General features: G+C 40.5%; 1 protein-coding gene across 2 annotated transcripts in view; it reads left to right on the forward strand.

Annotated features, from left to right (window-relative positions):
• The window catches only part of tnpo1 (transportin 1), a 41,870-nt gene that overhangs the window by 8,023 nt on the left and 8,638 nt on the right, over window positions 1-25,209 (forward strand). For both annotated transcript variants that reach the window (XR_011992375.1, XM_072714417.1), the window contains exons 4-17: window positions 6,445-6,594; window positions 7,231-7,337; window positions 12,590-12,723; window positions 13,012-13,093; window positions 14,594-14,716; window positions 15,928-16,046; window positions 16,844-16,904; window positions 18,050-18,218; window positions 20,106-20,258; window positions 20,839-21,064; window positions 22,074-22,245; window positions 23,468-23,554; window positions 24,073-24,180; window positions 24,460-24,618. Coding sequence is in view for 1 of the 2 variants with exons in the window: in XM_072714417.1 (XP_072570518.1) it covers window positions 6,445-6,594; window positions 7,231-7,337; window positions 12,590-12,723; window positions 13,012-13,093; window positions 14,594-14,716; window positions 15,928-16,046; window positions 16,844-16,904; window positions 18,050-18,218; window positions 20,106-20,258; window positions 20,839-21,064; window positions 22,074-22,245; window positions 23,468-23,554; window positions 24,073-24,180; window positions 24,460-24,618 (1,850 nt within the window). In the remaining variant the exon portion in view is untranslated. The remainder of the gene's footprint in view (window positions 1-6,444; window positions 6,595-7,230; window positions 7,338-12,589; window positions 12,724-13,011; window positions 13,094-14,593; window positions 14,717-15,927; window positions 16,047-16,843; window positions 16,905-18,049; window positions 18,219-20,105; window positions 20,259-20,838; window positions 21,065-22,073; window positions 22,246-23,467; window positions 23,555-24,072; window positions 24,181-24,459; window positions 24,619-25,209) is intronic.

Here is a 25,209-nt window from a genome sequence, read left to right on the forward strand (position 1 = left end):
TTCTTGACCGACCACCGAGCCTCAGTAGCCGGTTGAAACCGGTTAACCGATTAGTTTAAAATATGGTACGCTATTTGAAATAACAGCCATTTCGAGCCGCGCCTGCAATTTCGCAACTCTGTCGCATCTCTCTGCCGCTCTGCCTCCCGCACACACACACACACACTGCCACTCACGTCACTTTTTTAAAATCCCCTACACCGCGAAACATGAGTCCCGCAAACGCGGCGCCGAAGAGCTTGTTGTATGTAATCGTAGGACAAATGGCTCCTTAGTTTCAAATGGTTTGGGTACAAGGTGATCGCTTTGAAAATAAAGGCGTTTGTCTAGGTTAGAAGCTCATTTGAAACATTGCCACGGCTCATTTAAGAAAATGACAGCTCCGAAGAGACGCCGCTTTAGTTGAGGTAGTGCTAACCATAATAAAGAAAGATGATGATCATCATCACCTTATCGGTTACCACTGAAATGTAGATGTAATGTATTTCCAAATCTAAGCCCATCTTATGCGGAATGTTGCCTAATAGACTGCAACATGATAAAACCAATGGATAAAACAGGCACCTTCAGAATGCGTAAAAGACGCACCGGCCAAGGCAGGTCTAACTCACTGTGTGCCTTCTAATAACGGACAGGACAACTCTGTTGTATAATTAATATTATTTTTTTATTTTTCAAAAAGACAAGTGTCAACTTCTGTTAAGGGCAACATCTCCTAAACCATAACAGACAAAAACCTACAGCTATTCTTAAGAATAACATTTAATAAACGAAAAATTATTAGAATCTATGAATGAGAATACTGTAGCCAACAAACAGCTCACAGACAGGTGTTAAGGGTGCTAATTATTAAAACATAACACAACGGTTTGGCCATTAGTTATTCTTGGAAAATAAATTAACGAAAAACAAGTTAAAGTTAAATTTCGCAAACCTTGTGAGCGCGCGAACCCAAACGCTGTGACCTCGCGCCAAATGTTTTTATTGGTTTATTAAGTACAAACAGGCGAGTTATGAAAAATTGAGTGTGAGGGATAATTTGTTCACTTAACACAAAAAGATGAGGAATGAGATGGCTAACTGTAGTAGCGTATAGTCCACTGTCTATAATAGCCTAATTTAGATATCCACTTTTTTTTTTTAACCGACTACCGACAACTTTGACCGGTTAACGTTGATACGGTCAACCACCGGTCAAACGGTCATCGGTTAACATCCCTAATGGTAATGCACATTTCATATGGTTTTCTTATGTTTGCATAACAGGGTTCTAGACTAACTTTTTGCATTGGTTGCACCGGCGCGCCTAATATTTTCATTTAGATGCACCCAAATTTTTCACAGCACGTTTAGTGCCACAATAATACATTTTATGGGTTCCCTTTTTATCATTTTCCATATGCATTTATAGTTATGTAAATGATCGTAAACAGGAATAAAGGTGCAGGTAAATGTTTGTCTTTATTTGAATCACAGCACAAATAAAAAATAAAATTAACTTAAAATAAACTTAATTATTTTAAAACTTAAAAAGTTCAGACAATCTGGTGCTGCTCCTCCCAGATACTTATAGAAGAAGCTTTCGCTTGACGCTAAAATGCTACGCGGGGTGGGGGGGGGGCACTCTGTTGTCACGCACTTGTCATGACACAAGATGTGTTATTATTATTAAAAAATCTCTTTAGCTTGATAGTATAACCAACATGTTTTATTAGATTATTAATGTATATTTAGCTCTGTAGCTGCAGCAAATACAGTATTAATAAAAATTAGTCGCACTTGACAGATTTTCGGAGCCCTGTCTAAGGTTTTGGCATTATTTTACATTATTGTCATTATTTTAATCTTTATGCAACCAAAAAGTGCAGTGTGCTTCCAATTTCATTTTTGGTTTTCTGTGTAAAACCTGATTGGCTAATTCGTTTGGGAACATGTTCAGCAAATTTGAACAATACCGCGATACTGATAACCGGGATAATTTTGGTCACTATAATCGCAATAAAATTTACATACCATTCCATCTCTGTGTATATCTTTTTTCAGTACAGTATTCTTTGTAGTTGGCCTGTTGATGGCCAAAAACTGCATGCACACAAAACCATGAGCACATAGCTTACTCATCAGTAGTAGATTGGGGTCTGTTTACACAATTAGATGAGAATTTCGACTGGTGCGTGCCATTGCATAGGGTGTGTTTTAATTTGGAAAACGGTATTACTTTGTCAGTATTTTTGGTAACTAGGGCTGCATAATACTGTGAATAATTCAAAATTTGCAACATGTTTTTTTAAGATTAATATTGTGCTATTTACAAAGCAAGAAAGGAGGTCAAAACAGTGATGTTCCAAGCCAGTATTGAAGATTGGATTCGGGACTGATCCAGGCATTTTTTTAAATGATTGCTTTTGTCTGCCTTAGCTCAATCCAAAGCCCGATCTATTAAATTTTCAGCGGCCACCTAAATTACATCAGTTGCACACATCGTAAGGTCTGTCACATGCTGCACTTAGCCTGGGGCACATGGCTTGAAACTACAAACTATTGAGGTATCAGCCTTGTGGAAACTCAAAGTAGCCCAACAGCTACCTTCAATATTTTCAATGCCATCCTTTCGAGACGAGGTGGCAACAGAGGGTCATTTAATACAGCAAATCTAATTAGTCACTTCCTGGAAAACACCATAAGGAAGAATACTGCAAAACTGCAGGGCTTATTCAAAGAATGCACTAGTGTTTGTGTTTTGTTTTGTTTGTATTAGGTTAATATTAACTGTTAAGTGACTTGCGTTTGTTTCCCATGACAATGTCTCCCCCCCCCACCCCCCCACCCCATGCTTGGCAAATCTTAGGACCATGATTTAAAAGTAATGGAACTGCATTACAAAATAATGTTGCTATTAAAATATTATATGCTGCTGAATGTTTGGATGGTATGAATGTATGGAGAATGAGATACCACCCATGCCTGATCTCCCAGCTGTCTCAGTCCTTGCAATGTGACCGTTGCATGTTAATAATATGCAATGTTGATATTAATATTGCAATCATCCCGTTGTAGGGGTGTGCGATATCATGATATTAGATTGTGAACAATTAAAATATCTGCGTGATCTACTCTTATGAAGAGATTGCAGTTATATGGCTTTATCACACTAAAGTTGTTTTAAAGTTGTCAGTCAAATCCATTTCGAAGTAGTGTTTTGGATTTCTTCCTCTTTCCCTTTTGCTCCCTTGTCCCAACATGTGATGCGAAACATGCAACATGTTCCCTATTTGGCAATGTAGCTGCAGGTACAATGTGGAGGAGTTTGTCCCCAAAAAGATTTTGACACTGCTCCATGTTGGTTTTGGTAAACAAATCGCATATTACCAAACAGTTATTTGCGAAATTTGCAAAGATATGGTTCACGCTAGAGCTGGGCGATAAAAATAGAATCTCCGATTCTTTCCACAATAAATCCGATTTTCGATTTAAAGTTTTAACTGTTTTTTTTTTTTTTACTTTAGAGTAAAAGTGCAATCTGACAAGCCAAAAAAGATGCTTGTAAGTGAGATGGCAGACCACGGCATTGTAAACACTTTTAGAAACTTTTAGCATGTTAATGAATCCCGGGTTTTCCACAGTATACATGGGCACCATGTCTTTTGCAATATACATCGCGACAGCGTTTGATATCGCCTTCCACCGTGCCCCATTCTAATCATATGCCACACAGTTCGAAAACGTGTCAGGGATGGTTGCTTGCTTAACCTTGGATGTTGTGCTGGTGGTGCGGCTATTTTCATTTCGCTGGGAGCTGCACTTCTCCCACTCCGCTGCGTGCCTCTGCTTTAGTTAGGTGCTGGAATAAATTTGTCGTGCTGCTTCCTTTGGTTGCAACCGTTTTTAAACAGACTTCGCAACGAAGACTTGTTTGGTCTGTGTCCGATGGCGCAAAACCGAACCATTGCCATGTTTGTGAATTCGCTACAGTGTTTGGGTGCGGCGCGCTAATTTACCCGTGAAGAACGGTGCGTCGCATTAGTTCCGCTTTTTGTAAAACAAGTAATAAAATCGATTTTCATAAAAACACATCGTCCTGAACTGTAAATTCGAATTAATCGATAAAATCGATTTATCGCCCACCTCTAGTTCACGCATCCGATGGCAGGACAATGATCTGTTTTTAGCACCTCAAAAGGAAACGCACAAAAGAGTAATGCTGAGTATGTTTACGTTTTACGTCTTGTCACCTTATAGGGCTAATGGGGAATTTGTTTGGTTGTGCAGTTATGACTTACAAAATAGTCTTAAAAACCAATATGAAAAAATTATGATTAGATCATGGATTGTGATCCTGTATGAAAAAAATTATGGGATTTTTGCCATATCGCCCACCTCTACTCAGTCATACTGGTAACCTCTGAAAATCTATTCTTATGTGTACTGTGATGCAGTGCATATTTTTATGATTTAAAACCAAAACTATTTATACAAACTTTGAAATATCCACATTGTTAAATGGTAATCTTAATATCAGAAATGGACATCCGATGTATAAAAACCTGTATGTAGCAAAATTTTCCTTCCCTTATTTTCTTCCCTGATCATTCTTGTACATGTGCACCCAAATGTTCTTAATGTTTTCTGGGTACTTCTGTAGTTGTTCTGTTAGGTTCTTGCATTTGTTTGAAAGATCATGTGTAGCTCTGGCTTCAATACGGCTTATCACTCAGAATTCACTGGAAGCTCAGCCTAGCTGCACTTATGCCAAGTCGACTCCTTGACAGCATGAATGTTTATAATGAGCCTCATTTGTACGTCACTTTAGACTAATGTGCCTGCTCCCGAAGGTAAATGTGAAAATGTCTGCAAAACTGTTACCACCAGTATCACAAAGTATGTGGGTTTGAAAGTAAGTTTATCTTAACTCATATCAAGAAGAGCCCTCTTATTTATGTGAAGAAATAGCTCATTTTTATTCATTTTTAGTTGTGCTTTATGTAATTTGATGATAACATTTTAGAATGATAAATACTAAGCTTTGGAGATCTTGGAGATTGTCCAATATTTAACTAAGTCACACTTATCTACATGAAAAATGGTATGTTGTGATTATGAATATTTACTGCTTTGGTTTCCTATATGTTCAAGTTGTCACAGATAGGTAGGATAATTGAGGTTAAACCCATGACTAGTTACTATGTATTTCTTTACATTACAAGTCAATTCACATTCTGTAATGTTCTTTCTTTACCCTAGCCCAATACTCTTAAACAGATAAGGGTGGTTGTTAAATATACTTTCTTGATTCATTTATTTTTTTTGCTTGTTTTGATTACGAACAATATTGGAGAGATTAGAATTGTTTTCCAAAAGGGAAGAAGCGACTGGTGTTTTATTGGTTTCAAATCTAGCTGAGCAGCAAAAACTTCACTCAATCTTAAGTAAATTCCTTGATTTATTGAACAGGCAGTATGAGTGGGTTGTTAAAAATAATTGCAATAAATGGAAAGCTTTTCTCATTAAGTACTAATGCCAAGTAATTTGCTAATGTAATATTTGAATTTTATCCGAATTCTGTCACCATTTTGTAAGACAGGTGTATTTTGGTGGATCTTTAATGTTAAATGCTGCTGTGCAATGCTTTTCCCAAAACCATTATTTGTCAGATTCTAAATGGGTTTTATATTTCTGTGATTTACCAAATCCCAAAATAAATAGCAAGATTCTTATTTATAGACTGTAACATTGTGTCTGTATCAATACCTGCTGTGCTTGTGGAAATGTTAAAACTGTTGTAAGCAGATGCTGAATTGCTGCAAATTAAATAAAACATGCATAGTACTCGAGCAAACTGTGAGCAGTAGAGCAATTAATGGGGAAAGACAAAGAGCAATTACAAGGCATTTGTGGTAATTAGCTGCTTTACTGCACCTTGTCTGTGATAATGGATCCCTAAGGCAAATTACTGAAGAACTACTAAACTTAATATCAGACATGTTATATTGGTAGTTTTAGTTACACCATTGAGCAAGATAAGTCCCCTGTGAGACTTTCCTTGAATATACTCTTCATGGCTCACTGTTAATGCCTGCATTGTCAACTTCTTAATATTTTTGATATGCTAAATTTATTTCACTGTTTTGAAGCTTGTGAATGAAATGTAAGCTTGTAAATACAATCTTTTCAAACTACCTGCAATTTTTTTTGTTTGTGTGTTAAATGAATAATGTGAGCTTGGTGATCTGCGATGGTCAAATAATGCCAATTGAAAATATTTTGGTTAAGCTTCAGATGGTCTGTGTTCTGGTTTGGTGTTCTGTGGATAAACTGCTGGAACTTGGTGAGAATCTGAAAGCCTAGAGTGAAGCCTTTGATGTTTGACAGAATTGATTAGCTGCAGGCTAACAGCTAAATGATTAATTTAGCATTAAGGTTATTGTGCTGACTTGCCTCTTTTAGATGAGCCCACAAGGTCTTTGAGTGGCCTGATATTGAAGAATAACGTGAAGGCTCACTACCAGAACTTTCCCAATGGCGTGTCGGACTTCATCAAGAACGAATGCCTGCAAAACATTGGTGACTCCTCCCCTCTCATTCGAGCGACAGTGGGTGAGTGCTATAATCTCTCTCCATTTTTATGCGTATACGAAAAATGTAAACAACGCTTAATCATTCGTACAGTGACATAGTCTTGCTTTGTCCTACTTCTGCTGTTCACGTGGTAAGTGCACACGTGTCGTGTGTCGCGGAAAAGACGGCAGTTTCTTTGTTTTTTTTTGTTTTGTCCTCCCCCAGCCTTCACAGGAAAGATTAGGTTCAGGAATTCGTCTTGGTGATTTTTTATTTTTTTTTTTTTACACTAAATTTTGAAACCCATATCTGATAGTTTACCCTTTATTTAGCCTGACTTGGTGTTATTTTAAAATCGTCTATGACCGGTATGTCTTTGGCTAATGTGCACATGGCTAACGGGATGATGTCTTTGTAAATTGTATAGAAGCTTGTCTTGAGCTTCGCTAAAAATGCTATGGTGACAGCAATGTGTTGAAAAAGGCATAAGTGGCAATGTTAAAAAACAGGTTTTTGAACTAGACTCGGCGTTGTGTTTGTGCTGCACTTTATTGGCTGTTACACCACTCTGCCTTCTTGGAATAACATGGATGGGTGTCCCCAGTATCATTCAGAGCTTAGCTACACTTGTCTTTATTTAAAAGAGAAGAAAGAGGACTCTTTCGTGTTCTGTAGGTATTTTGATCACGACCATCGCCTCGAAGGGAGAACTGCAGAACTGGCCGGATCTGCTTCCAAAGCTGTGCGCCCTGCTGGATTCTGAAGACTACAACACGTGTGAGGCAAGTGGTAGCTCTACATCTGCTGGGGTCCTTAACCACTTAAGATGCAAGTCACATGCAAGTTGCAATATTTTATTCTCTGACTAGGACCCCAGGGCAAGTTATTGCATAAATGAGTTAAATGAAAATCCACAGAACTTGCCTGCTCAGTGGTCTGGGATTTAATTTAATTTCTGGGATGCCCTTAGCTTTAATTGATAAGCGGCAGATACTCCACAGGCTGATACTGTATAAATTTGGTTGTCATGGAGAAGCAGACATTTTAGAGGTTCAGGTTCCTGTTGATTTGAAGGCTTGTTTTCTTTTTTGAAATGTAAGTATCTGTAAGTGTCATCTTTTACTTGGCTGCCAGGATAAGTGAAAAATACTTGACCTGCCTACTATTCTCCTTACTTATAAGTATCCCTTATGTTTTCGATTAGTTCAGGGTTTTTTTTTTTTGCTCTTTTCAGCATTGTGTATGGAGCTTGATAGTTTCCACAGTGCCTTTTCGTTGGGTTTTCCAAAACGTTTCTGCAGACCCGCTTCAGCTGTTCTGCCGGACCCCTCGGGGGGTGGGTTGTGGACACCAGGCTGCAAACCCCTGAATGACCTGATCCTCTCATAAGATAAGGTGTAAGCTGTCTTTGGAGCAGGTTTTTAAAATCCCGTAAATACTTAATTGTGCTGAAATTTAATGCATAGAATGACAAGTTGGCATCTTTACAACCCATATACTCTGGCCATGAATGTGGCTCTAGTTGCTGTCATGGCATTAGATGTCAACATGGCATAACTTGGTATCTTTATGTGTGAGGCAGGCATTGAAAACATAGATTTCTTCCTGAAGTCTTTTGCAAATGAAATCAACAAAGGCCAACACCTGTCATGCTTTCTGAAATAAGGTCAATTCATTCAAGAGGCCTTTAGTGGAGTGCTGGTGTGTGTGTGTGTTTTTTTAATCTGGCTTGTATTTTTCAGAGATACCAGGATTGTATTTTGGTCAAACAAACTATGCCTCGTATAGCCTGCACTGTAGGAACAAGCTGTTATGCTTTGTTTTTGGTGGAATATGTTTCTCTAACTCAGTGCTTCTAGAAAGTGTCCAAACACCTTTACTTTTTGTTGTGTTGTATAATCATTTCAGAATGAATGGAATTTATTCCTTTTGCCACTGTTCTATGCATGGAACGCCATTGTGACAAATTGATAATACACTGAAATCTTCCATGTACTTAAGTATTCATACCCTTTACTGTAACACTTCACATTGAGCTCCATTTGTTTTGATCATCTAGACTGGTGTCTATACCTTGACTGTAGTCCCCTTGCGGCAATTCAGCTTGAGTTGACATGTTTTGTGAATCTGTGTTTTTCAGCACTTACAGTTCTTGGTATAGCAAAAACCAAATCATTACGATCAAAGAACACTCTGTACAATGTTGGGATTGTGTCAATGCATAGATCTACAATAGGGTATAAAACTGACAGTGACCTTCAGAGTCCCTCTGTAAAGATGGGAAATCTACTGCACAAACAACCATCTCAATGGCACTCCATCAGTTGAGTGTCTGTGGTAAAGTAGCTAGAAAGCCACTTTGAGTAACAGACATATGGAAGCTGGCCTGATCTTTGCCACAGGGCACTTAAAGCATTATGAGACAAAGGGTCCTTTGGTCTGATAAGAGAAACCAAACTGGAATCCAGTAAGTGCCAGGAACTGCTCATCACTTGGCTAATGCAATGAACTGTTCTGACAGCTTCCTGCTGTAGTGGTGCTTCTTAGTATTAGGGATTAGGAAACTGGTCAAGATCGAAGTAAAGATGAACAGGACCAAAAGAAATTTATGAAGAAAACCTTCTCCTGAGTGCACACAGGCTTGGACTAGGGCTGAATTCACCAGTCTCCTGTGATAGGGTTGATGTTCACCAGTCTCCTGTGATAGGGCTGATGTTCACCCTGTTATATTCACCATGATGACAGTCTGAAGCACGCAGTCAAGACAATGCTTGTGTGGCTTCAGAACAAATTTCTGAGTGTCTTTAGGAGCCTCAGCCAAAGACTGGCCTTGAAAGCCATAGATTATTTGTGGAGAGACCAGGAAATTGAAGATCACCAAAACCTCTTGAATGCTGCTGCCAAATGTCTGGGTCCTTAAGCTGAGTCAGGAGTTAGAGATTTATATACCTCTGCTTGTAGCTTACTGACCCAGCTGGAGATATGTCCTGAAATGAGGCTCAGGCTGAAGATTCTCCTGAAACCATCTTGTCTGCTCATATTGTGCCTCCTGACTCATTTCTCTTCATTTTGCTTTTACTTTGAATAAGAACCATTTCTTGTATGTTGGTTTTGGAAAACAAACGGCTCTGACAACTTCCCACAAATATATTTGCACACAAAATATTTTTTCCCTGTATAGCTTCATAATTTAAACCATAAGATTTAAGAGATGAGCAATATGTGTGCAGAATTTAAATATGCAGTGGAAATTCATTAATGTAATTTGTAATCTTCCTAATTTTTTTTAAGCTTTGTACTTCATCAGTGTTTTAGATGGCCTAATGTCAATACATTTTTCAATGCCTGTTATTCATAAGAATAGGTTATAATTGTTTGTAGAGTAAATGAATCTGTACCTTTCCACTATCTATATTGTTGCCAAAATGTTGCAAAAATGGAGGAGTCCATATAAATAGTCAGAAGCAATAATTCACTTAAATTTTTCACATTTAAGAATTAACTGCTGCATATTATCAGTTGTATACATTTCACTCCAAGTTAAGATTAAAGAATAACCATGGCCCTAAAATAATGCTACACTGGAATTTTAGATGATTGTAATTATGAGCAGCTGTGTGAAATGGAGCTGAAATGCAAAGGGCCGGTGTTTGAGGAGCCTGTCTGATGGGGCAGGTCTGTAGCTTTGCTACTTCAATCCTTACGCTCTTCACAATGGTGCTGAGGACATGCGGTCCAGCATCGAAACAGAGCTGCAGTCAAACCTGCCTGAATGTGACTTGATATTTGCAGAACATTTTTCAAGGTTGATATTTTATGTGATGTTTGAATAAAAGTCCTCAATGGGGAGGGGAAGGGTAGGATTTCTGGGTTCCGTGTTTTCAGTAATCCGCTGATTTTAATAGTAATATTCCCAAAAAAACTAATTTAAGCTTCCTTTGTTTTTAAAGTATACATATTTTGGATATGGAAATGTTCTCTGAACTTATCAGTAATGCTTAATATATAGTTATATTTGGACCTATACTCTACTGGTCAAAAATCTTTATAAACTAAAATGTACCATGACTTACGCATTCATAAGTGTTTCTTAGTCTCTCTCTTCTCACTGGTTTCACTATGTTTATACATGTGGTGCAGGGTAACGCTTTAATCCGATTTTTTTTTCCTTTTTCTTGTCTGACATTTTAGTGTAGCTATAATGTTTGAAATAATATTTGTGCAGCTTCATAAAATTGAACTATACTGAGTTACGCCAACATGGATTCGACATTGATTCAAACATTACGCAATATTTTTGATTTCATTTCTTTTGTGGCTTTTGTTATGTAATGTGTATACATCGGTAACCTCATAGTCATCAGGGCAACAAGATTAACTCTTTAATAACACCGTTCCATCTTGCCAGCTCTTCAGTGAGGTCATAGAAGAATTATTGAAACATCGGTCTTGTTGAGAAATCAGCTTATGAATTCTTGGGGAATTGTAAAGTTCAGTATTTCCAAAGACCTTGTATTTACTGTTGTGTTCGTTAAAGGATCATGTCCTGTAAAGACCCCGCCCCACAAGGCCTGTGGGGGTCTTACTGGCATTCTGGTGTGACGTGATGCTGTACGGTGGGTTGCTGTCATGCAGATCAGAGCAGGTGCTAGACAGCAAGCATCTACAGAATGATCACTATTGCTTTATTTAGAACTGCAAGTGAGCGGTTTTTGAGACGTGATTAATGACTGCATACACTTTGGCCCTTTGTTAATGACCCCTTAAGAACATGGTTGATGGACAGCATTGTTCATGGGCTCCGTCGACGTTCCCACAAGTTACATGCGTTGCTACCATGATCCTTAAAGAGAGGGTGGTAACCTTCCTCGAATGCTGTGCCCTGTTTGACCCTGACTGCTGGCAAATTGAAGCCTATTTGTGCTTAAGACAACTCTGGTCCCTCTGTTTAAGTAGAAGCTGTGTGTTAAAGCACACGGCACAGGATGCCTGTGCCACGGTGACGGGCTAATAAACCCCCCCCCGGTGGTGGTGGTTCTAATGATTCTAAGTCTTCAGCCAAAACCTGCTTGCGTAGCCGCAGGTCGAGGCTCCCCTTAATTGCGTATCTGTGTATATCTACTTATGCACTCATTAAAAACCAATTATCATCTTTACAAAAGGTACAAGGGTTAGCCTTGTCACGGCTGCACCCTGCGTGTATGAATGGCGACGCGGTGCCTGTGTGTACTTGTGCTGAACCTCACCTTGCTCTGGCCGGCTTCTGCGACAGCTTATGGCCCATAGCCAGGTAACGCGGCCGGCAGACGTGCTCTCAGGAATTAGGAGGCGGCTGCATTTCTCATCTGTACAAAAAAGTACGGCATATTAAAAATTCAATATTTAAAAATATTTTTAAATATTTAAAAGCCCCTCCAGTCTGCCGACTACTCAAAACGTGGTGTTAGCGGTCCGTAGATTTCACACAACCCTGAGATGGTTCTTAAACCTAGATAAATGTTGGTATATTATACTTTCATAAGGTTATAAAACCATAGTGAAGGAACCAGTATGTAACCAAGGTCATTGGGGAGCACTTAAATCTTTATGAATGTTTAACAATTTTATCAGTATCTATTCTGAAAATATACATCTTTGTGTAAAAGCAGTATGTATTTTGTAAGAACCTGGTTTAATAGCACATTCTCACTGGGTAAAAAATCCTTCCAACTTGGTTGACATGTCTGCAATAGATTTATAATTTTTATTTGGAATAAATAAGGTTTATACCTTATGATCTCGAAACAAAACAACAAAAACCTGCTGACTCGAATTGAGATCTGTTGCGAGATATTTACCAAACATCGTGTGGCTGTGTGCTGTCAGTTGTACCCATGTTTGCTGTAAATAATGCAGACAATGGGGATTGTTTCATGACGTGTAATGTTGGTAGGGTTGAGGTTGTTGTGGTGACCTACCGGGCAGCATTATTTCTGTTGTGCGTCTCGTGCTGAAGCATTTCAGCAACATTGTTTCTATGATTTTCTTCTTTTAGGGTGCTTTTGGGGCCCTGCAGAAAATATGTGAGGATTCTGCAGAAATCCTGGACAGCGACATCCTTGACAGACCCCTTAACATCATGATCCCCAAATTCCTGCAATTCTTCAACCACAGCAGCCCAAAAATTAGGTATCGCTCATCTTCGAAAATTCGCGGTGGTCCCTTTGCCTCCACCTATGCTCCACACCAGGGTTTCTCAACCCGGTCCTCGGGGACCACCAGACGGTCCATGTTTTTGCTCTCTCCCAATTCCCTGCCAATTGGGAGAGAGCAAAAACGTGGACCGTCTGGTGGTCCCCGAGGACTGGGTTGAGAAACCTTGCTCCACACTGTCAGATGCAAGCGTCCAAAAATATAGAAAAATTAGAGACACTGCTTTTGTGTGAAGTAAAGTTCTGCGCTGTTGCTGTTTTACAGGTCCCATGCCATTGCTTGCGTCAACCAGTTCATCATTAGCCGAACTCAAGCGCTCATGCTCCACATCGATTCCTTTATCGAGGTGAGTCAGGCCTAACGATGGAAACATCGGCCAGTGCTTCTCAAAATTCAAAGCTTTTGTTATTCCTTGTTATTGTGAATAAAGTGTGATTTGTTTGAAGTCTTTTCTCGGCTGAGCATTTTTAACGATCTCAAAGTAACATAGACAATCTAGGGATTTGTGCTTATAACGTGATTAAATGTCTGGATTGCCCAAAAGCAACAAATTTCTGGAGTACTTTAAATCTCATTTCTTGGCTGCAAACTCTGCGGAGTTTGTGTGGAGTGGAAAAGCTCTGTGGTCATAACACCTGAATTCCTTTGAGTGTTTGGATGATAACAATAGCCATTGATCTTGCCTTCCGTTTCCTGGTGAATCATTAATAGGCAGGAGCACTAAAACAGAACGCGTCGTCCTTGTAAGCTTGTAACTTGTGCATTCTGCCTTTTGGAAGAACTAGAAAACAAATATGAGACAGGAGGGAGTCTGCGTCTCAGTTTTAAAAGCTGTCAGTCTGCAGTGTTCAGTTCATCTGGTTCAGCGACATACGTAGCTAATACAAGATAAGACTGATTAGGCCAGTCCTGTCTGCAGTTAACCCAGTTTTATTTGTCCTAGTATACTATACTATTTGAATATACCTGTACCCTTATGGGTCTCACCTAGTATTGATACTACTTAAGCCCTTTTTCAAGAATAATCAGGAAAGCAAACATCTTTTTTACTTCAAACTAGCCGGCTTTGTGCAGATGTTTGTGCTATGTTTATGGTAGTACAGAGTACAAAATGTTAATGAGCAAGATTCACTATAAGTAAATATGTACCATGATTTACACATATTGCTGTTTGGAATATAGGGGGAATGATTGCTTGCGCTTTATGAACCAGTTTTGCCTGACTGGCATGTGAATGCAGTCTGCTCTGTGCCAGAACCGTAGTCTGAAAGTCAAAGGGCCCTCCGTTCCACTCTCTTGGGACGTCGTAAATCCTTGTGAAGAACCCATCTTATACAAAATGTCCTACACTGTCAGAAAAAGGGTGCAGCCCTGGTACAGTTTTGTTCCCCAGGGTACAAACAACATCAGTGTACCCACAATTGTTCCTCAGAGTCCATTTCTGTACCTTAAAAGGTACATTTACCTACAACTAGGTATGACAGACCCTTGAGGGTACAGCCCCACTGACAAGTAATCGTACCCCCAAAGGTACAAATTGCTACTTTTTTTCTGACAGTGTACTTTGGGTGTAAAGAGCCTATTGTGGCTCTTAGCTATGGTTCTGGATGCTGTAGATAATCTGCCAGAGAATAATCTTCTCTGGTCCCAAAGTCCTTCAAAGTTTACATGCCGGATCGATCACCTTGTATGAAGTGTTTGGTGGGTTAGAAGCATAAAGGACATTTTGTTCTATGACTGTTCCGCTGGGGAAGGGCTGTTTGAACCAAGTCTTGGTTGCTGTAATGTTGTGCTTGATGATTATGAGTGACAAGCGTTGGGAGCGTCTTCTGCTGTCGTTGAGCAGAACCTCTTTGCGCTGGCGGGGGATGAGGAATCCGAGGTGAGGAAGAATGTCTGCCGTGCCCTGGTCATGCTGCTGGAGGTCCGCATGGATCGGCTGCTCCCACACATGCACAACATCGTTGAGGTAAGATCAAGCTTCAGAGTCTAAGTGGGGAGCACTCGATGTGGGGGGAGGGCGCTATGGTTACAGGGGAGACCCACTTGACTGGGGAGTCTGTGGTTCCCTGTGCTATGTTCCGCTATGAGCTCAGCATTCCTGAAGAGCAGCTCAGCTTGACTATAAACCAGCATTTATAGGGATGCTGTGGATGCAAATTACCATCATCAAATGTCAAATGTAATTTCCTGTTTTCCTTTAGTACTTCACTGACATTTTGATCTTTCTTTAATAAGAACTTCATTATCGCTTTGCATTTTTGCAGTTAAATTGCTTGAATGGATAATGATAACATGATCTGGACACTGCATTCTTTAATCCATCTGCAGCACACATGAATGCATGTAATAGATGGTCAGGATCTACAGAATATCAGCTGGAATATCAGCCATGTGGGCAGAATGCAGCATGCAGTTCCTTATTGTAGCTGATTTTTAAAGCGTTCTCTTTCTGCAGGCGATCTCCTGCTAGAAAATGGGTTTTACCAGAAAACATAATAAATTTCCCCTTTTCAGTAAATATTCTTAAAGGCAGTCAGCAGTGGTCTTGCAGATGAGACTTAGGCTAAGGAAAGTGAGCCTTCAGTCATTCTGGCTGCAGTAATTAAAAACCTGCAGTATTTGGTAAAAACACTGAGCCATCAAAAAAGGTGAGGTCATTTAAAACTGGCTGGGGGGGGGGGGGTTAGGCAGTCTGAATAATTGGTCCTTGACAGCCCATGAGATTCTCATGGGAGATGGAGCAATTAGCTATAAGCTGTGAGATTTGGGACCTGTGAGTCTTACTAATGCAGCTTTTCCCAATCCTGTCCTCGGGGAAGCCCAGCCGGTCCACGTTTTTGTTCCCTCCCAGCTTCCTGCCAAACAGCCCACATTTTTGCTCCCTTCCATCAAGCCATTAATTTAACCCTATGGCAACCAAGCACCCTAATTTCTATTCACTTATATTTGCCTGCTTTTTGTAGTGTGAGTAGATGTTCTGTGGGAGATTTGAAAGCGGTAGTTTAATATCTCTGCACTTCTTCCTTTATAATGCGACTTGTGCCCTTCATATGTGACTATGAGAATTAGCACCTCAGGCTCCCAGTCCTGGGCTCCTATGGAGATGTATAGCTATTGAATGGGGAATCTCTTCTGACAGTGGTGATCTTAGGCTTCCTCCCTATGCCTTCCCCACAGTATATGCTGCAGAGGACTCAGGACCAGGACGAGAACGTGGCCCTGGAGGCCTGTGAGTTCTGGCTCACGCTAGCCGAGCAGCCAGTGTGCAAGGACGTGCTGTGCGGACACCTCTCCAAGTGAGTGATGTGTGGCCGGGACGGGCCGGGCCGGCCGGACCTTCCGCCGGGGTCCGTAAACCTATATATATATAAAAAAAATACACACACATGCGCAAATTTTCTGCAAATTGCAGCCTGCCTCTTCCCTGTTTCTCATTAATGAAGGGCTTCTTCCTTGCTTTATGGGATTTCAGTCCTGCTTTTAGGAGCCTGATACGAACTGTCCTAGCAGTGCACTTCACACCTGCACTTAATGTTTCCCATTCCTTTTGAAGGTCATTTGATGTCATCCTGTCGGATAAGTTAAGATTCATCTCTGGCATTAGAATGTGGCTTCCGCCCTTTACCTGGCTGGTTTCTGGTCGTTCCCAGTGTCTCCTGCTTCACCTTATTTTTGTGTACTGAACCTGAGAGCATCCTGCTGCTCAGTGTAGCTTCTGCCAGGAGAACCACAATTAAACCATGATTTGAACATTGGTCTCATTTATGGTCTGTGTGTGTGTATATATATATATATATATATGTGTGTGTGTGTGTGTGTGTGTGTGTGTATATCTGTATATAAAAATCCTTTGTCATAGACTGTATTAGTAGTGTCCATATTTTTTAATTGTGCCGATTAAACATGCATCTTTCCTTGAGTGTAGCTACAATGTGCCACATTTTCAGTGCATTCTTTCATTTTGCTGATAGAAGTAAACATTGCTGCTATTTGTCTTTGTAACACTGCAAGTTTTCTTTGGTTCCAAAGTTTAACGCCAAATCTACTTAGTCATGCTGTAATTCTCATATTCTCTTTATTTTTTCTGTTTCAGGTTAACCCCTGTTTTAGTTAATGGGATGAAGTATTCGGAGATTGATATCATACTGCTTAAGGTTAGTAATCTTTTCCTTTTTGAATATATTGTTTAGGGGTTTTAATGCATTTAAATCAAATGGTAAATTTTCATTTTGAACCGTATTTGTTGTTAAGAAAATGGTTTTCTTGGTCTGTGATAAGATTTAATATAGCCAGAGGTGCAGTGACAGGACAGACGAGGCAAGATATTTCCCAGGGCCCTGAGCTGGGAGGGGGGGCCCTGAGCTGGGAGGGGGGGCCCTGAGGGGCGACCGATTACATTGTACATTGCAACGACAAATCTGCTTTACGTATTCTGTTTTTCACAAAACTGAGAACGAAGGACTTGTATTTATTAAATTCTCTTTGTTGATATTATTCATTTAGATTAGATGTTAAAATGATGGCAATACATTTCCCCCTGTCGGGGGAGGGAGAATTGGAGGGTCCATGAAGTTTTATTTCCCCAGGAGCCCCAGATTAGCCCCCTGTTTAGAATCACCTCTCAGTACAGCTTCACCTATAACAGCCGAGGGTTAGTGAGCAGAATGATTAACTGCAGAGGGAAATTGAAAGGGAATTTTGGACATGCATCTTGAAAGGATGGATAAATTGAAGATTTCCAATTGCTCATGGCACCTACAGTTTAATCTCCAGACAGTTTGGTGACCAGCTGATGTGTCTTAGAATGCGGAATTCTAAGTGTTGGCGTCACGACCTTACATCATCCTCAGATAGCAGACGGATAGACGTCGATCTGGAACTATAGGGAAGTATAGGGAATGAAAATCTTTGGCATCTGGTTGTGTCCTCCATGCAGTGTTGGTGGTAATAATATATTCCACAATGGTGGAAACTGTTTAAAGAACTTTTAAAGACCCGGTTAGGTTTTGATGTTTTATTAAAACAAAGCCGACAATTCCTAATTGGACCTGATGTTTGTATCAGGTGTAAATGCCACTTTCATAGAAAGAACTTTACCTGTGATCCTTACCGCATGGTGATATTAATAGCAGTTCCTGGGAGCTTAAAAGTGAGGCAGGCGCCAGGCACCATCAAATTACACTTCAGTCTGTGCTCATTTAGGAAGGTTTCCTTGCGTGTTTCCAGTCCACTAACAACTGGCATGTTTATAACAAGGACGGGAGAAAAACATGTAAACATTGTCTGCAACTCATCTTAGGGAGATGTGGAGGAGGACGAGGCCATCCCAGACAACGAGCAGGACATCCGGCCAAGGTTCCACCGCTCGCGGACGGTGGCCCAGCAGCACGAGGCCGACGGCATCGAGGAGGGGGATGATGATGACGAAGACCTGGATGATGACGACACCATTTCTGACTGGAATTTGAGTAAGTGTATCCGTATAAAGACTTCTTTGAAATATCATGGGAATGAAATAATGCTTTTGTATGTGGGTCACCAGGGTTGGGAGGGTTACTTTTGAAATATAATAATTTACCCTGTTAAAAATATTAAGTAATGCAACTAGTTTGATTACTTCTTTAGAGTAATGTAGATAGAGCTAGGTGATATGGCTAAAATTGTTATCACGATAAAAATGTTCATATCTGTTGATATTGATAATTATCGCAATAAATTTCAAGTCATTATTTCTCTCCAGTTTAAAGGCTGATTTTTACTTCCGAGTTAAAATTGAAGAAACCAGATGGTTAATCATAGTTACATTCTGATGATAAAGAAAAGTTTATAACAAACAGTAGCAATGACCAAAATTACGCTTCCAGAACAATTTGCTATATTTTCTGACCCCACTAGATGGAGCTCTCTGCTAAAAGAAGGGCTCAAAGCCTGTTGAAAGGGAAACCAAAAACGACTTGTGGGGTCAAACAGTATTTCGTATTTCAGAAGTCTGAGATAGAAGTAGGTTATTTTAGTCATCGCTGAAACATGCTGCTGCTGGTATTCTTCCTATCTTTTCTTAATTCTCTGTGAATTGTTACTGTTGCGATTTCTCATGGACTGACTTTTACTGGGGATGTTCCTTTTGGATTTTGTGGAATTACCTTTATTGAACAAGGTGCTTTGGACTTGCACTCCTGGTGAGTCGCCCTGTTGGTCTGACAGTTTTGTCTGTTGTCTGCCTACCTGCACTATTGCATTCTGTTATTTGTTCAATAAATCCCCCATTTTCACGGTTGTGTTTGAGCTCATGCTCCGCTGCCGGTCCTGACAAGAAGCTGCAGAGAAAGTGGCGTCATTTTATGATACAATGCGTGTTGCCAGCAGCATGTTGGACCGTAAATTATATCGATCTTTTATCGAGCACTTGGCATATCGATATCAAGGAAAATTATACTGCAATATTTCGTTTTCGTTTTATCGCCTAACCCTAAATGTAGCACTATATTTGATTACTTTATGATTACTTTTCTAACATGTTTTAAACTAGGCAATACAGTAGAAAAGTGCCAGCGACATTGTGTGGAAATATGCCAAAGGGCATTTCTGCACAGCAAAAAGATGCAAAGCAACAAAATGAATGTTGTATTCTACATACGAGCTTTTTACCGAGAAGGATATATGTGCATGAAACCCCTTTGTAGTCACCCACATTTTGATTAGTAACTGTACATTAATTACATATGTTTTCACAGTAATTGTAATGAATAACAATTATATTTATTTAGTAATTTAATTACATAACGCTGTTACATGTAACTAGTTACTCCCCAGTCTCACAAGGTGTTTGTGCTTTTGAATCCATTTGCTTTGAAATTTTCTTGCATAGCTCCCCAGTCATATAAATAACACAGTACTTTTTTTATTTATTTTTTATTTTTTTTATATATATATGGTCACCAGACCTTTCATGTTTTCTGTTTTTCCTATCAGCCTTTCATTATAAATACAGCAGTTTTCCTCTCTGTAAATGATCCCACCAGTTCCATACACTTCAGGCAATTAAGGAATCGCAGCTTAGGTCAGTGTTTCCCACCCCGGGCCTCAGGGACGACCAGATACTTCATGTTTTTGCTCCCTCCCAGATTCTTCATGTTTTTGCTCCCTCCCAGATACTTCATGTTTTTGCTCCCTCCCAGATCCTCCACGTTTTTGAACTGGGAGTGAGCAAAAAAAATATGGACTTTCTGGGGGTCCCCACGGGCCGGGTTGGGAAACACTGGCTTAGATTACGGAGTACTTGATGGACGGTCCGGCATCATTCAATGGTACTGGATGAGGGGAGATGAGCTTGGTCTCTCCCTGTCTCTCTTTAGGAAAGTGCTCTGCTGCTGCCCTGGATGTCTTGGCCAATGTGTTTCGGGACGACCTGCTGCTGCACATACTGCCCCTGCTGAAGGAGCTCCTCTTCCACCCAGAGTGGGTCATCAAGGAGTCGGGCATCCTGGTGCTGGGTGCCATTGCTGAAGGTAGGTGGAAGCCAGGCCCGGCCTCCTGCTCCAGGGCCCTCGCTAAAATGCAGAGAAGTCTGGTGAGAATCATGAGACATCAGAAGCGGCATCGGCTGTATCGCAGCCCTTATCTTTCTTGGCTTGTTACCAGCTCGCTAAGCAGTAAAAAGCCATAAGCCTTCCACTGACCGCGGTTTTTATGGCACGCATTTGTATGGAGGAAGAAATTAAACTCTGTACCTTTTGAATCTGGTAGCCAGGATATGCTGGATGTTAAATCTCAGTGGCTGCATTTATTAGTAATGTTGTAGAATAATGCTGCTGTGCTATAGCTTCAGTCTAATTGCTACAAATGTCCAGGGGATCAGCTTAGAAGAAGGTATTAAATACCAATATTTGTTGTCTCCAGCTCTGATTTGCGACCACTAGCATCCAGTTGATTTTAAGCAGCTTCTCCAGTTCTTTTTTGTATATGCCCAGTTCAAGGTGATGAAGTGTTCTCTTTCATGAAATACTAATTACACTGTTGTAATAGTTATTTTTGGCAAATTCATTGCTGTAATGTCATCTTATAAAGCCAAGTAATGACTCCCACCAGGCTGTATGCAGGGCATGATCCCCTACCTGCCCGAGCTCATCCCTCACCTGGTGCAGTGTTTGTCGGACAAGAAGGCCTTGGTGCGCTCCATCACCTGCTGGACGCTGAGCCGCTACGCGCACTGGGTGGTGAGCCAGCCCCCCGACACCTACCTGAAGCCCCTGATGACAGAGCTGCTTAAACGCATCCTGGACAGTAACAAGCGCGTCCAGGAGGCTGCCTGCAGGTATGACAGCAAGCATATTTGGACAGAGATTTAATCCGTGGTTTTGTAGTGTTTTTGCTAACATTAACCATAAAACTTGACAACACTGGCCCTGTCTGGAAGAAGGCCATCCATCCCTGAATTTGAGGAGCTGGTTAACTCATTAACCACTAGATGGTGATGTACCATTAAAGACTTGCCTGCTTGATGGCTCTCATCAAAAATGTAACCTTTGGCATCCCCCATCGACGATTCTAGCATTTCCACCCCTACTAATGGCTAAAAAGCCGTCAGTGACGGTCCTGGCATTGGGATTTAGCCTGTAAGCTTTCGTTTATGTGCAGTAATGTACTTTATTTGCACAAGCCCACAGAGCTTTGAAAGTCTTAATGCACCCCTGATGCTCTGCACTGGTGGGATACTTTCTCGGGAAATTCAGTTTTGCCTCAATACCTCCTGTCTGCCTCTTCCAGCTTCTCTTCAGAGATAAGAAATGATAAGAATATACACATTTGTATGTTCAGTCTGCTGCTTTGGTTGAACGTCTTCCACGCTGGGTGGCTCCCGGTTTATAATGAAAAGCTGTAACTGTTGGCCTGTTTTTTTTTTTTGGCCTGCTGTGAAGCAACACTTAGACTGAGTCATGGCACTGACTCCGGAAATCTGTTGTCCTCCTCTGCCTCACGAACGACCATATGGATCCGGTTTATTGTAATAGTGCCGTCCTCGACGAGAACTTGTATGTTTGAATTCTGTTGCCCAAGGAACTGGGGGAATCTGAGACTGGATGCCATGCTTGTGATATTTCTTTAATTTTTCACACTACCACTGATCTTTTTCTTGGTTAGACAGACACAGAACAGAACATGCATGACTGCAAGGACAATATAGACGGAGCAAAAAAATGCAAATGAATAAATGGTTGGACGAGTTGGACTAATCCTGTCCATTGATTGTATTGGCACTATTTGAATACTGTGCAATATTCCTCTCCATCCTTTCTCATCCCCTGTCACCCGACGTCCTTCAGTGCCTTCGCGACGCTGGAGGAGGAGGCTTGCACAGAGCTGGTGCCCTACCTCGCCTACATCCTGGACACCCTTGTCTTCGCCTTCAGCAAGTACCAACATAAGAACCTGCTCATCTTGTACGACGCCATCGGGACCCTGGCCGACTCCGTCGGGCACCACCTCAACAAACCGGTAGTGACGCCTTTCCACCGGAGTTTTGAGAGATGCTGTTAGGCTTCACGTTTTCATGTGAAAATAAATTATGCATCATTGTAAGTAGCGTTTATGGAAAGTGGCTAAAAAGGCAGATCTTAGGAGCCATCCAAGAATTAACCGCATCATTCTAACATATTAGGCCCACTGGCCCATCTTGTTTGTCATGGATGTTAAATTATGACCAAGACACACATGGTGAACTAAAAAGTATGTGAACCGACATTCCATAGAATCCTATAAGTATTAACAGTATGAACTGTTGAACTGTGTTGTTTTTTTTTTTAACACATTAGCAGGTTGCACAACACGATTTCTCAGTTTAACAAAAACCAGTGTATTATTCCATTTAATAATGTATTATTCCATTGTAGCTAAAGATAGATAGATAAATTTTACTTTATTTTGCATTCAGAAACTAGTCTTGCTCAAAAGTGACAAAAAATCCACCACTGAGGCATCAAAATACTTCTGTTTTTTAAAATCCTAAAAAAATTGAACACATTCAGATACTATGGGTGCTTGTGTTGTCTTTCCGCTTTGCCTTCTGTTCAAAGTGAATGGAGACTGGGAGAATCGATGTGTCCTGTGTGAAAATCTAGCTGTTGCTAGCAAGCAAACACTTTAGCTACATAGTTCGGTAATGTCAGCTAGCTTATGGGATTCACATTATACACTGAACATACCGTTACCGTTCACCTTAAAAAGATGAACTTAGTGTGCTGACATTAGTGCTTCTAACGAAATGCCAAGACTACAGGTGATAGTTACCTGTCATCCAACCCCTGTTGACATGAACAATAAAAAAATTGAGATGTAAAAGTGAATTACCAGGCAGGTTGGGCAAATATGTAACATGTTGTGTCTTTCATTCTTATGTAATTTCTCTTTTTAACTGTAAGGTAATGTAACACAAATTGTGTTAATGATAACAAAAATGTGTATTGTTAACTAACATTTTTCAGAGTAAATAAAATGTACATATGCAGTGTATGTTAGCATATTGAAACACCTTAAGTATCAAAGTGGTGTAAAGTTCATTTTGGGGCTCAGGGATTCACCGCTAATTTGCTCTTGAGTAGGAACAACAGGCCTGATCTGTCACATTCTGTTTTATGGGAAGATTTATCTATGGAATTTACTGCAGTGGCTTTTAGAGGAATCGCAAAAGCACATGACATATTTCGTTCTTTGTTCCTAGGAGTATATTCAGATGCTGATGCCACCACTTATTCAGAAGTGGAATCAGCTTAAGGATGAAGACAAGGATCTCTTCCCTTTACTTGAGGTGGCCTTTCATTGTCTTTCTTGGAAAAGAGTAATTAATTCAGCTCTGGCAGGAATAAAGCCTTTTTATAGATGCAAATTTAGTAAATCCTCATTTTAATGGATGTTGGGGCAATGGGAGCAGTTTCTTTCAAGGTCTAATATGAAACAATACTGAGGTAGAAAGGGAGTTAAGAACTACAAAACACCCGAATATAAAAAGGACATTCTTTGATAGACAAAGACTACGATTGTCACAAGTTAGCAGTGTTCATTGGAAATACGTAAGGTAACAGAAATCAATAACTCTTTATGCTTCTGTGAGTTTTCTGCCATATTTGCTAGTTATTTTTATAAGGTTCTTTTGAATAGGCCAGTGTCAGTACTGCATATTGTTTAGCGATATCTTAGTGAAACTGATTACAGTTGACTCCAATAAAGCCCACCTCAAATGTAGCTTACGCAGTTGAATCGGATCTTCACATGTGGTGTTTCTCCACCGGCCGCTGTATTATCTCACTCCTGTGCCTCTCCCAACAGTGCCTGTCCTCTGTGGCCACCGCCTTGCAGTCTGGCTTCCTCCCATACTGTGAACCTGTGTACCAGCGCTGCGTCAACCTGGTGCAGAAAACCCTTGCACAAGCAATGGTAAGAATAGCAGAATTCTCCGACCGTTTTATGTGGATATGTGTAGTGTGTTATATCTTAGTGAACCTGTCCACTTGACTCCTGGCAACTATATAGTATTGGTTATGTTAAATGCAGTTATACATAATTTTTTTTTTTGTATTTTGTTTCTTAACCTACGAAACACTGCATGATCAGCTGCCAGGCAAATGTCAAACTTGCATTTATACTCTGAGAAGCTGTTGCAGATTCTCCAGTGTGGAGCTTTAATTAAAACCCCCTTTCCTTTCCCCATCCTAGCTACACCACTCGCAGCCAGACCAGTATGAAGCACCAGACAAAGACTTCATGATTGTAGCCCTAGATCTGTTGAGTGGCCTGGCAGAGGGACTGGGCGGTAACATCGAGCAGCTGGTGGCGCGTAGCAACATCCTTACGCTAATGTATCAGTGCATGCAGGTAACTGTCCTCCGTCAAAGAGCAGCAGTACACTTAAGTGTTGAGTGTAATGTTAGTGTTGAATGCTTAATTCCATTTTCCCCATGAAAAAAATTAGGGCTTCATGCTAGAAATTCCACATTGCATATTTTGGCCAGTGTGTCCCTTTTTGGAGAAATGATGTACTGCCAGTCAGAGAGACAAAGGGTTTTGATCAATATGCATACTTGACCATATTTGTCTCCTCCTGTCCCTGTTTGACATCTGCCATTGCCAAAGTGCAGTTCCAGTACTAAGAACAGACATACAGTACAGAGGATGGTAAAAATCCCCGGATGTCGTTCTTGCTCTGGTTGCCTCCTCTCCAATAAGACCAGTCCCACAATTCATTGTGTTCATTCTTGGGAGGCAAGTTAGCAAGACCGCTCTTGCCAAGAACACATGTAGGATCTTTGCGTTCTTGGTATTGAGAAACACCCAACAAGCTACATGGTTAATTGGAACTTCGCACTGCAAGTCAGTGTGTCCTTTGACCTCTGGCCATGGAATATGTGTATTTTTAAGTGTACTTCTTAGGAAAGAAAAAGTTAAAATGATGATGGGCTGTTTATG

This window comes from Paramormyrops kingsleyae, chromosome 7 (assembly GCF_048594095.1).
Source record: "Paramormyrops kingsleyae isolate MSU_618 chromosome 7, PKINGS_0.4, whole genome shotgun sequence".
In the NCBI taxonomy this organism is placed as follows: Eukaryota; Metazoa; Chordata; class Actinopteri; order Osteoglossiformes; family Mormyridae; genus Paramormyrops; species Paramormyrops kingsleyae.